Source organism: Musa acuminata, chromosome BXJ3-10 (genome assembly GCF_036884655.1).
Source record: "Musa acuminata AAA Group cultivar baxijiao chromosome BXJ3-10, Cavendish_Baxijiao_AAA, whole genome shotgun sequence".
Classification (NCBI taxonomy): domain Eukaryota; kingdom Viridiplantae; phylum Streptophyta; class Magnoliopsida; order Zingiberales; family Musaceae; genus Musa; species Musa acuminata.
In genome coordinates, this window is record NC_088358.1 from 24,415,500 (window position 1) to 24,426,401 (window position 10,902).

Below are 10,902 nucleotides of genomic sequence, written 5' to 3' on the forward strand. Positions count from 1 at the left end.
GAGGAGAACCACTAAGAGTGCTATTAGGAAGAAACTAAGAGTGTGTGAACTATATTGGAATTAACATCCATCTATATTGGTCCCAAGAAATCAGGAGAATATATTCTGCATGGATAAATTCTGAGAGTAGGCCATCAGTAGGTCTCAGAGATAAATGACTCATGGATCAGGCGATGAGGTAGTGACAAATTTATGTGGCGGGCTGCTTCCAGTCCCTTCTCTCTCCTCCTGCATTATAAATAGGCGCACAACCATTGAGAGGGTATGCCAATCCTTGAAGCAGTAGGTGGAAGAGTGGCCTTACATGAAGATAAGATCCTGACTTGGGTAGCCAAGGATGACTTGCCTATGATCTCTCCATGGTCTTCAGTGCTGCAATCAAAACCTTTGTGTGGTTTATAGGCAGTCTCCTTGGCTAATCTAAGTGGCTCTTTTCCTTCATGCTAGGCTGCTTACTCTTTCTATGTTCCATGAGGTGTTAGTGCCAAGAAGAAGCTTGTGGTTGACTTTACAGTCCTGGAATGAAATCCTTATCTTAACTGGTGGTAAGACATATCTTAGAATCAGGTACCAGGCCACTGGTATCAACTGGTCATCTCAATCAATTTGTCTATGTTCATGCATTGTTCTCTGGTAATTGGAACTGAGAGTTATCACTTTGCCCACATCATTGTTCTCTTGATGTCGTCGATGTTTACACATTTTCATTTGTTTCCCAGGTATTCTTCACTTGGAAATTTTCCATTGTTCTTCATGGATCCTTAGCAGCCTCATTAATGGCCTCTGTTCTCTTTCACTATGGACAGGGGAAATGCAGTGTTTCTACGTTAGAATCTCGTGTTCTTTATGATGGGCATCGACTCACGTTCTCCTTCTTTTTCTGCATATGAGATTTCTTTTCGTGATTCGAGTTTGTTCTCTTGCACTAGGGATGCAGTCATGCTGTATTGCGTATGTATGTATATGTAGTCATGTGAAGTATGCTTCTTTGAGGTGTTTCAGTTCTATGACTGATACTTTAGCCAATTCATGTAAGCTTTGAATTGGCTGACTATTGTAGCCTGATTCCTTAAAAGTGCAACTGGCAACGATTCAGGATTGTGTATGATGTGAGCCTTACTGATGATTGTTGGTCTCAGAATAGGTTTGATAACATCAAATACATGCAAAATGTATTTGCTTCTTTCATTTGATTTTATCTTTATATATGGTTTTTTTGTGTGTTCAGTGGTTTCACTACTCATTCATCTTCACAACTGCTTCTCACACATTCGTCTTGGAATCTAAAGTGAAAGGCATCATCTGATCTACAGGTTTGTTCTTGCCTTAATACTTTTAAGTGGTACTATACATTTGAGATGCATTATTTTGAGCCTGTGGTATCTGTCAATTTTGGTGATCCATCAGAACCATAAAAATGTGCCAAGTTTGGCATTCATTTGGATGCCTATTTGAGACACTTATCACCTACATGTTGGCATTCATTTGGCATTCTTTTATTGCCTCCTTCTCTCGCTGAATATTCTGGGACAAATTTCTTATTTATCTGATCTAGGATGCTTATTCTACGCCAATTCTACCACTTGAATGAGTGAGTTATCTGCTTCAGATCATTTGTCATTCTATTTTGTGACAAAACTATTTGCTGCAACTTCTAACATCCAATTACATGATTTCTGACGCATTATCTGAACCATTACTGCTGGAATACATGCTCAGGCAAAGGTGTTAGTCTTCTGCTTTTAATCTGTTCTTTGTATTTCTGTACTTAAAGTTTGTATCTTTGATCCAATTTGCTTTGAAAATTAAGATTTTAATGCAGAGAAGCTTTTTAACCAAATATGGATCACTGGCCATACTTGTGTGATTGCCAGCTCATCAAAGTGAAGTGCTGCAAGTCAAGCAAGAAGAAGAGATGGTGATTAGATCTCCTGGTGGCAGCTGGTTGGTCTGTTCTTGAGAATGCTTTTGAGACTATAGGTTGAGGGTTTTCCATCCCATCAAATTTTGATCTGTCCAAGTGGTAGGATCACTAGGAAATATAATGGTCGATTTCGTCTGTGAATTTGGTCTTCTTGTTGCAGTCATGAAATGGTTATATCGGGTAGAAAAAGGAAATCCATGAATCATAGTTCTGCATAATTTCCAATCTGTTGCTTGAATATGTGTAGGAAAGCAGATTAGAATTCAGGGATGATTCGTGAGGAATCATAGTTCTGCGTAAGTCATTGAGCTTCGAAATATGGTTCAATGCATCAGTTGCAGACAAAGGATCCAAAAAAGATTCTTGTGTGTGGTCTTCGTGACCTGATGTAAAGCTTCAAGTAAAAGAATCCAAGTTAAACTCAAGAGGAGATCTAAAGATGGCGTTAAAAATGAGTTCGTATCGTGTTTCTACCCCCCGCCGCTTCTATTTATATATATACATATATATATTACTTCACTAGAAATCAACCAAATGGCTCGTCTTTAGACCGGAGGAGCTCTTCCCTCCTCTCTGCTCTCTGAACTTGCTTTGGTTTGGTTTCGGGCATTGCATTCGGCGATGACGCGGCCCAACATCGACATGATCACCGCTTCTCTCCGGAACTGCTCTCTGAGAAGAGGCCGGAGGGAGCCAAAGCCGCCGCCGCTGCCACGGCGGCAGCAGCGGCGCCATCTCGTCGAGGACAGCGACGAGATCGCGGGAGTCACGGTGGAGTTGAACTCGGGGACCGCCCTCCCGCACAACTGGGAGCAGTACCTCGACATGAGGGTGCGTTCTCTGCCTCCTCCTCCACTCCTCTCCCTGTTTGCCCAATCATTTGGCCATTAATGCTCATTAAGATGTCGATTCCCTCGTCGAAATCCTTCCTTGATGTTTCTCGTCTGGTTTTCTTGTAGTAAATGCCACTCTTGCATCCGCAACCTTTTCCAACGTTGACCGCAAATGCACCAATTCTGTTCTTATGGTTTTCTGCTGCAAAAAGACTGTGATGGTTAGTAGTAGAAAGGAATTGCTCCTTCTCAGCTCATTCTTTTGTTGATTTGCTTGTCAAGGATGAGCACAACCAAAGGAACATGATTGTAAAGAACTGAAAAGAAAAGAAAAAAAAAAAGGCCTTTTGTTGCTTATACATGACAAGCACGAAAACATGTTCAGATTCATCGGCTTCCCATGTCTCCTTTGTCCCGTCAGCTTTTCAAGCTTTTCATCTTTCATTGGTTCCCGAGAATCTTGTTATATGTTCTGTCGACAAATATTTCGATCGTCCCAAGTGATGCATTTCTTATCAAATTTTCTCACAAAAATTCGATCTTTGTTGTCGCCTCGTACTGATGTCTCCTGTTCCCACTGTTACAGACAGGGGAAGTCTACTACATCAACTGGGAGACCGGCATCAGAACCACGGAGGACCCGCGAAACTCCACGATCGCCTCATCCTATTCCGACGAAGGCGAGGCCTCGGATGATGAGGACAGCGGCTCCAGCTACGACGCCAGCGGAGAAACCACTGGCTCCAGCTACGATGCCAGCGGAGACACCCCTGGCTCTTCCAGCCTTTCCTCCGCCTCCTCCACGGAGACCTCCGCGTCCGTCGATGACGTTGGCAGCGGCGGCGGCGGCCACGTCCTCGTCGCCGCCGGCTGCAGAGCCTGCTTCACGTACTTCATGGTCCCTAAGCGCGCCCATGTCTGCCCGAGCTGCGGCGGCCGCCTCTTCCACCTCGGCAACAACGGCTCCTCCTGAGCTGATCCAGTGTCAAAGATCGCGTTTTTATGAACATGCAAGTTGCAATCTTTGTACCCTTTCTTTCCGAACTACACGCAGATGTGAATCATAGAGATGACATCAGTCCACAAACAGGAGGGATCAATCAATTGAATTCATTAAGAGTTCTCTTTAGAATGTCATCGTTGTTATCAGTGGCTCAGTACCGCAATCACGCACTCCGTGTGGGACTCTCTCGTCTTCTTCGTCTTCTTCCTCTTCATCCATGTTTGGTTCAGGCTCCACGCCAACCTGGACGCGGGGAACAAAAGCGTAGTGGACTCTGAAGCGATGAGGTGTGCTTGTTTTCCCTGGTCCTGCCTCACTCCCCACGTCGCCCACGCCGAGCTCCAATCTCAAATCACGTCCACGCGTGCATCTCAAAGCACCAAGAACGCAGATCACGCGATGGACACTCCGAATGGGTACGAGAGGACCACGCCGGAATTGGATCTTTCGTCATCCATGGCAGTTGCGGGCCTTTGGGATATGGACGCGCGTGGAGATCTACTTGTATCCTTTCCTCTGTTCTGTAACGGAACGGTACTTTTGTAAGGGTCATTTCGGAGATCATTGGCTTTGTTCCCCGTTGTATTTTCTATCGACCATTACTTGTCTTTCTCATGACGCAGTAAACATATGCTTTGGATTCTACAACACCAAAGCCAAACCCCAACTGTGCAAAAGAAGCTTAAGATAGTAGAATTCTTTTGCCTTCTGGGGACTGAGAAGGGAATAAGGTGGGTAGACGAAGGAGTTAACTGCTTCAGACAAAGGAACCTTTCGTCCTCTGGCAGACGGGAATCTCTGCAGGGAGAGAGAGAGAGAGAGAGAGAGAGAAGAGTTAGTATCGCCAGTTCCGACAACATTTGCCAGCCACAATCCATCTATTTGCGTGGTGAGACATGACGCGTCCGAGGCCACAGCCAAAGACAGGTTGTGATAAGATACGGGGTGCAGCAACAGGAGCAGCTGCAGCAGCAGCAGCCGTTTGCTGAAACCACTGTCGTCACTGTTGATGCCACGAGTCCAATCCAACCGCTACCAATCTGAGCTGTATTGTTGCTGTAAAGGAGCCATAGCCAAATGATGCAATCTAAGACCTCTTTAACTCCTCCCTTTCGCTGTCCTTTGATGCCAGCCAGCGATGTATTCATGGAACTTGGGAGCAAATAGAAGTGACCAAAATTGTTGCGATACTGTATCCTTTGGCCTTACATTCCAACCAACAAGTTCCTATTATGTATTTGTCCTTCCCAGGAAGATGACAGATACCCAACAGGCCAAATTTGTTCCCATTTCTTATTATATTTTAATCAGTTTGATTCTCTAGTTTAGACATAGAGTCCATAATCTTCATTTTCTGATGAAACGATCTTGAAGACATTTGTAGTTCTTGTGTGTATACAAGAGAGAGAGAGAGCTCCTGGAATTTCCTTAATAATTTCTATTGAGTGGTACATGGCTGGGCAACAATTTCGTGACTAATTCAGCTGGATTGATTTGGCAGGTGATGGAACATTTCCTGCCGAGAGAAAAGCTGTAAAACACTTGAGAAGCATTTAATAAATTGGGATACTTTAAGAATAGAAAATGTTATTTATTTAAGATACGAAAGCAGGAACAGAGTTCATTTCAGTCTCCCCTATCTATGTTTTTTGGTTCGAGTCAGGCTGGACTGTCATGTGACGACGAAAAAGAGACGATCACAAGGGAAGAATTCAGCGGATTCTACAGCGGGGAGACCAAAAGCAGATGCAAATGGTCAGAAAAGCTGGTCGTCCTCTGCGAACCACAGTGACGAAAAGAAAAAGGCCATATGACCAAACACAAGAAAGATGATGATGAGCTTAATGGGACACAATCTCATCACTGCACCAACACCACCAATGCTCTTCTTCTCCCACTCTCCTTCTGTACCTTATCAGTGTCGAGAAAATAAAGCCATGTCAAGAGACCAAAGAAAAAAGAGAGTTGCCCATGTTTGAATCTGCACGTGTGGCATTCCATGGTGGGAGTTGGAAGCAACAAAAGCAGAGATGAACAATCCACGAAGTTCCTTCTCTTTAGTAATCGACTTTGTGGGGCTGATGGTTTTGGATCAAGAAATGCTACATCCGATGACAAAGTAGTTGTATGGATCAAATGAGAGTGAAGGGGCCATCAACTTGGATTTTGGAGTCAAGACATCACATAATATAGTACCAGCTTCAAATAAATAAATTTACATACTTACAATCTGCACAGTTAAACCATATGATTATTAGTTGGATCAACCAGCATCTCATTTTCGTCATGCCGAGTATAATGGATATTGTACAGGCAAGACATCAGAGCAAGGAATGAGACTTACATTATGATTGAAGCAAATTTGCAGATGCTTCACTCTTTAAACTCATGAAGACTTTCAAAGATGTGTTCACTTTAAAACTGTAAAGTGGAAGCAAGTCGAATAAAAAGACATATGATGATGTCTAGTAATCTTTTGCTACTACCATTAAGGACCACAAGCCCCTAGAAAAATTACACAAGATCAAAGGCTACAAACCCGGGAATTCCGTTTGGCTTCCTTAGCTTCAATCTAAAAAAACCAACCTAAACAGATATTGCATAGTGCCACTTCCACAACATTAAAGCAAATAAAACATCGGAAGAACTTAAGAACATTACCGCCGGAAACTAACAATAATACAGATGTTTTGGCCAATTCTACAGTGTCCAAACAAAATCTGGTGCATCATTCCTTGGCCCAGCAACAGTCCGATAAACGTACATCTTCTCCACTTTGTGGAGATCGCTAATATTTTCCTCAAGCTTATCAGTTCCCTCACTTTCATTTATGATCTCCACATTAAGTCTTGGCATCTTTGCTGCAAGAGCCTTGCAACCTCCCAGGGTAACGTCGCAGGACGACATCCAAAGGGATCGCATTGTCTCATACTTTGCCACATCATTCAGGAGTGCGATATCACCAAATGGACAATCCCTTATTTCAAGTTTCCTTAGATTTTTGCATCCTTTGAGAATGCAAACCATCCCCTTATCACTATCACCAGCAAATGCTATGGACAGCATCTCGAGACACTTTGCATATAGGCCAATATATAGGAAAACCTGGTCCGTCAAAAGACCTGATAGTGACAATCTCCTGAGGTTTTTACACGAACGCACAATTGCCCCAAAACCTTCATCAAGTGGCTGATTAGTGACAGGGTCTGGTTTCCAAGGATCGAGGATACACAATCTGAACCGTGTGAAATGTGGACAATTCTTTGCAACAGTTATAAGCGCAGCATTTGTCATTTGATAGCAAAAGTAAAGCAATGAATTAAGCTTGGGGCATCCTGAAGATATGGCAACCAAACCTTCCTCGGTCACAGAAGTAGCTCCAGCACCATAGATATCAGATGGAAATACCCTCAACTCCTGCAGTTCTTTACAAGTGGAGGCGACAACTGCTAATCCTTTATCCCCAATGCAATCCAACACCTGTGAAACAATCAGCCCACAGTTAGTTAACGTGTGATACAGAGAAACTTATATGATTTCAGAAACGAATCAACAAAATCTCACCCAAAGTTTTTGAAGTTTAAAACAAAGGGAAATCAGCTTGATAAGGTCATCGGCCTGAATTGCAGGAGCATAGCTCATGTTTAGAACAGTCAGATTGATGCAGACTGGATAGACTGCATCAAGGCAGTGAGGAGAAGCTTCCCAGAACCCTGACAAGCTACTCAATGACTTGCATTTGGAAAAGGAATTCATCAGCCTTTGATAAGCATCGGTATGGTGGTCAACTGCGAAAGAACCAGTTCCAAGGTCCACTAAGTAAGGAGCCCGAGCAACAATCTCATTTAGTGACTCCACAGATACTGCACGATTAAGCTTTAAGCTCCTGAGGTTTGGGCACCTAGCCACGAGCCTCTCTAAAACGCCTGCATTGACCTCCCCTTTGAGGCAAGCAAAGTTCAGGGACACCAGAGAAGTACAGGATTCATGAAAGCAACTGAGCCATTGGCGCCCATGATCTTCCACTTCATTTTCTTGTAAATCCAGCTCCCTAAGACCTCTAATAAGCAGCAACCAGACATAAACAAACAAGAGAAATGTTATAACCAGTAATCGTACTCTTTAGAAAAGTGGAAAAGCTAATGTTACTTCATAATTACAAGAATTTAAGCCTACCACATTGTCAGGTGAGCACCTTTAAATTCATCAAGTCATCTAATCCTTACAAAACGCTGCTAATACTTATTCAAGACACATAGGGAAGAAAAGCAACTTATAATCAATCTGTATGCTCACAGAGCCAACCCATGATCCTTATTAATCTCTCCACGGAGCAAAGATTATTTTTTTTTAGCAGAACAGTAAAAAGAAAATTTAGCTATAGCATATCCTGCTTGAGGAAAAAATGCTACAGATTGATTGGACTTCCAATACCTAATGATAAACGGAGAGAGATGTACATGCAGAAAAGATATAACCTTCAACTACAACAACTAATTGCAGACAATCCGAGAAAACAAATGCGCGTACACCCTTAAGATACACTTATTAACCATACATTCCGCTGAAACGAAGTAATAACAGATAGGCAGCTCACCTGCAATAAGTGGCAATCGCAGCGAGCCCATCAGTGCTAAATCCCTCGCAGCTGACGAGAACAAGTGATCTGAAGTTGGGGAAGGAGCGCGCAAGGAGATCAAGGTCATCATCGGTAACCACCATTCTCTTCAGCCGCAGGTCCTCGAGGCCCGGGCAGCGGCGCACCGCGGCCTTGATCCAGGGGAGAGCAAAGCCACCCCAGTCATAAGGAACCAGGTTATAATCGGCGAAATGGGGCTTCCCCTTGACACTGAGCGACTTCATCCCGGGGAACCTCGCCATCACTCGCTCAGGCCGGATGGCATAGCAGTTGCCGACGAACACATTCCGGCGGCTGAGCCGCTCCACGTGATACCAAGCCTTGCACACCGTCGACACCGCGTTCCGGTCCCGGTGCGAGCCGAGGAAGTCGAAGATGTGCTCCACCACCTCCTCCGGGAAGTAAGTCATGGCTGAAGACTACAACTAACTAGATCTTTCCTCACTCGCCCTTTCCCCCTCGGCTTACAACAAGCAGAAAAGCAAGAACTCGATCAGGGATGTCGATAAACTCCACCCGCAACTATCCAGAACAGAAGTAACAGAGTCAGAAAAGATCCCATATTTCATCTACCATTCCCCTTCTTCAATTTGACCACGAATCAGGTTTAGATCCACCTCGGAAATGCTAAAAACCTCTCTTTTCCGGAATAAATCGATGGACCAAGGATCAAAACTCGCTCAGATCATATCGGATCAACGAGGAGAAGATTTAGGGGAAGAAACTCACTCATACCGCATGGATAAAAAAGAAGTCCAAAAAGGAAAGAAAAATCAGACAAACCACAAAGAACAAACCCTTCAACAACACCACCCAGCGATCAATCCAAACAAGTGCACAAGATATAAGCCCTAGCCTGAGATCTAAAGGACGAGGAGGGCCTCCGCTTCTAATGTATTTGCTTCTTATTCTCTCTCTCTCTCTCTCTCGCTCTCTCGCTTCCACGCTTCACTAACCGGAGTTGAGACTCCGGTTTAGTTATTCTGACCCGGTGCTTTAATCCGACGGTCGATATAAATTTGCCGGTTCGCGTGGAGTGATATGGACCGTTAGCTTCGTGCCGCTGGTCCTTGTCCGTCGCTTGCGGACAAGGAGAGCAGGAAACGAAGAATACCGTCTCCCGAGGTCCACAAATGACCTTATCGTTGGAGTAATTACGGTGTCTGCCATCGGACCGGCGCTTTAATTAGTAACGAAATCATTAGATTTTTAATGATTAGGTGTGACAGGAAAAAATAAATATTTATTGTTTTTTATATTATTTTGAGAAACGAATATTTCGGGGGGAGCGCAGCAGAACGGACGTCCTCGATCCGGTGGATCGCGTGATATCACGGTTGATCGGACGGTGGACAAGGCATCAGGGTGACGGGTTGGGATTCACGCCCCGCTCTCTTTGCTGTCCCTTCCAATAATTCCCCACTAATTTGATGGAACGGTCACGTGGACAAGTGGCGGGCATCAGATGGCGTCTGATGGACGGCTGCCGATGGGTCACGGTGGGCCCCCCCCCCCCCCCCCCCTCCCCGGCACGCGGCTTGTCGTTTAGGGAGACGGGAGCGGGCGACGGGTACGTTCGCTTCCGGTGTCATTTGCTTGGCCATTATGGGGCAATTATAAAACAGCCATAACGTGACAGTCGTTACCCATCCCTGCACCCAACTAGTGGGTGATGGTGGGGCCACCCTTCGGCATGGCCAGCTGAATGGATAATGCTGCGACGCCATTTCTGGGTCGGGTCTCAGTCGATAAGATGTGCACCCCGCATGGAAATATCACTTCATACCATGCACGAAGATGCATCGGCGATAATTATTATTTACTGTTTATAGTGATTATTCAAGCACAGTTTAACTATGCTTGAAGCTTGTATTTGTTTCTCATCGAGTCTTTCGAATGCAGTAACCATGAACAAAATACGTCGATGATTCAAACCAACTGTTATTGTTATTCTGGTTGGTATTATAAGTTCTTCGGTGCAGGTGAAGTACGAGGTCCAGTATGTTTAATATAATTATATGGATTGGCCTGCGAGCATGAACTGTAAGAGTGCACGATGTGATAATTAATATATATATATATATATATATACAAGCACGATGGAGTATGGAGATGAGATTATTTTGAGAGCTTATGGTTAGGAAGAATAATAGTAATTAATGTATCAGCTCAAATTATTAATTTAAGTTAGAATTATTTAGGATTAGTGATTTAAATATACGAAAAGAGATATCAGATGAGTTGACTCATCAACTAACGTTAACAACATTTGTTGATCTCAACTCGAAACGAGCAATGGCATGGAAGGGTGAAGAAGCAAATCTCGGTCACCATCTTTGCACGAGATGACTGCGATGCAGGCTTTAGCTTTTGGAAATTTCCTTTTGCCGATGTGATCGGAGTCAAAAGAGACTTTATGACCTTGTGGGCCTCCTCCTCTTCCTCCTTTCGAAAGGCAACAACAGCAGCATGTCTAATTGGGTTTAGCCGGAGTACTACGTAG

At 44.1% G+C, this 10,902-nt stretch overlaps 2 protein-coding genes across 9 annotated transcripts; one reads left to right on the plus strand and one right to left on the minus strand.

Annotated features, from left to right (window-relative positions):
- The first annotated feature begins 275 nt into the window (after positions 1-275).
- LOC135583023 (protein CURLY FLAG LEAF 1-like) lies at positions 276-4,516 on the plus strand. Of its 8 annotated transcripts, none has more exons than XM_065171111.1 (4): positions 276-1,144; positions 1,229-1,313; positions 1,408-2,755; positions 3,344-4,516. In XM_065171111.1, the coding sequence occupies exons 3-4, from the start codon at positions 2,546-2,548 to the stop codon at positions 3,728-3,730; spliced, it is 597 nt and encodes a 198-aa protein (XP_065027183.1). In that variant the 5' UTR covers positions 276-1,144; positions 1,229-1,313; positions 1,408-2,545; the 3' UTR covers positions 3,731-4,516. The 8 variants fall into 8 exon arrangements, with proteins under 8 accessions (XP_065027183.1, XP_065027185.1, XP_065027187.1 ...); XM_065171113.1 differs by having other exon boundaries at positions 1,823-2,755; XM_065171115.1 differs by having other exon boundaries at positions 1,875-2,755.
- A 1,686-nt stretch (positions 4,517-6,202) lies between these two features.
- Positions 6,203-9,331, minus strand: LOC104000666 (transport inhibitor response 1-like protein Os04g0395600). The gene is made up of 3 exons (XM_009422766.3): positions 8,358-9,331; positions 7,325-7,820; positions 6,203-7,240 (listed from the first exon to the last, which is right to left on the minus strand). The coding sequence occupies exons 1-3, from the start codon at positions 8,807-8,809 to the stop codon at positions 6,461-6,463; spliced, it is 1,728 nt and encodes a 575-aa protein (XP_009421041.1). The 5' UTR covers positions 8,810-9,331; the 3' UTR covers positions 6,203-6,460.
- Positions 9,332-10,902: the final 1,571 nt, after the last annotated feature.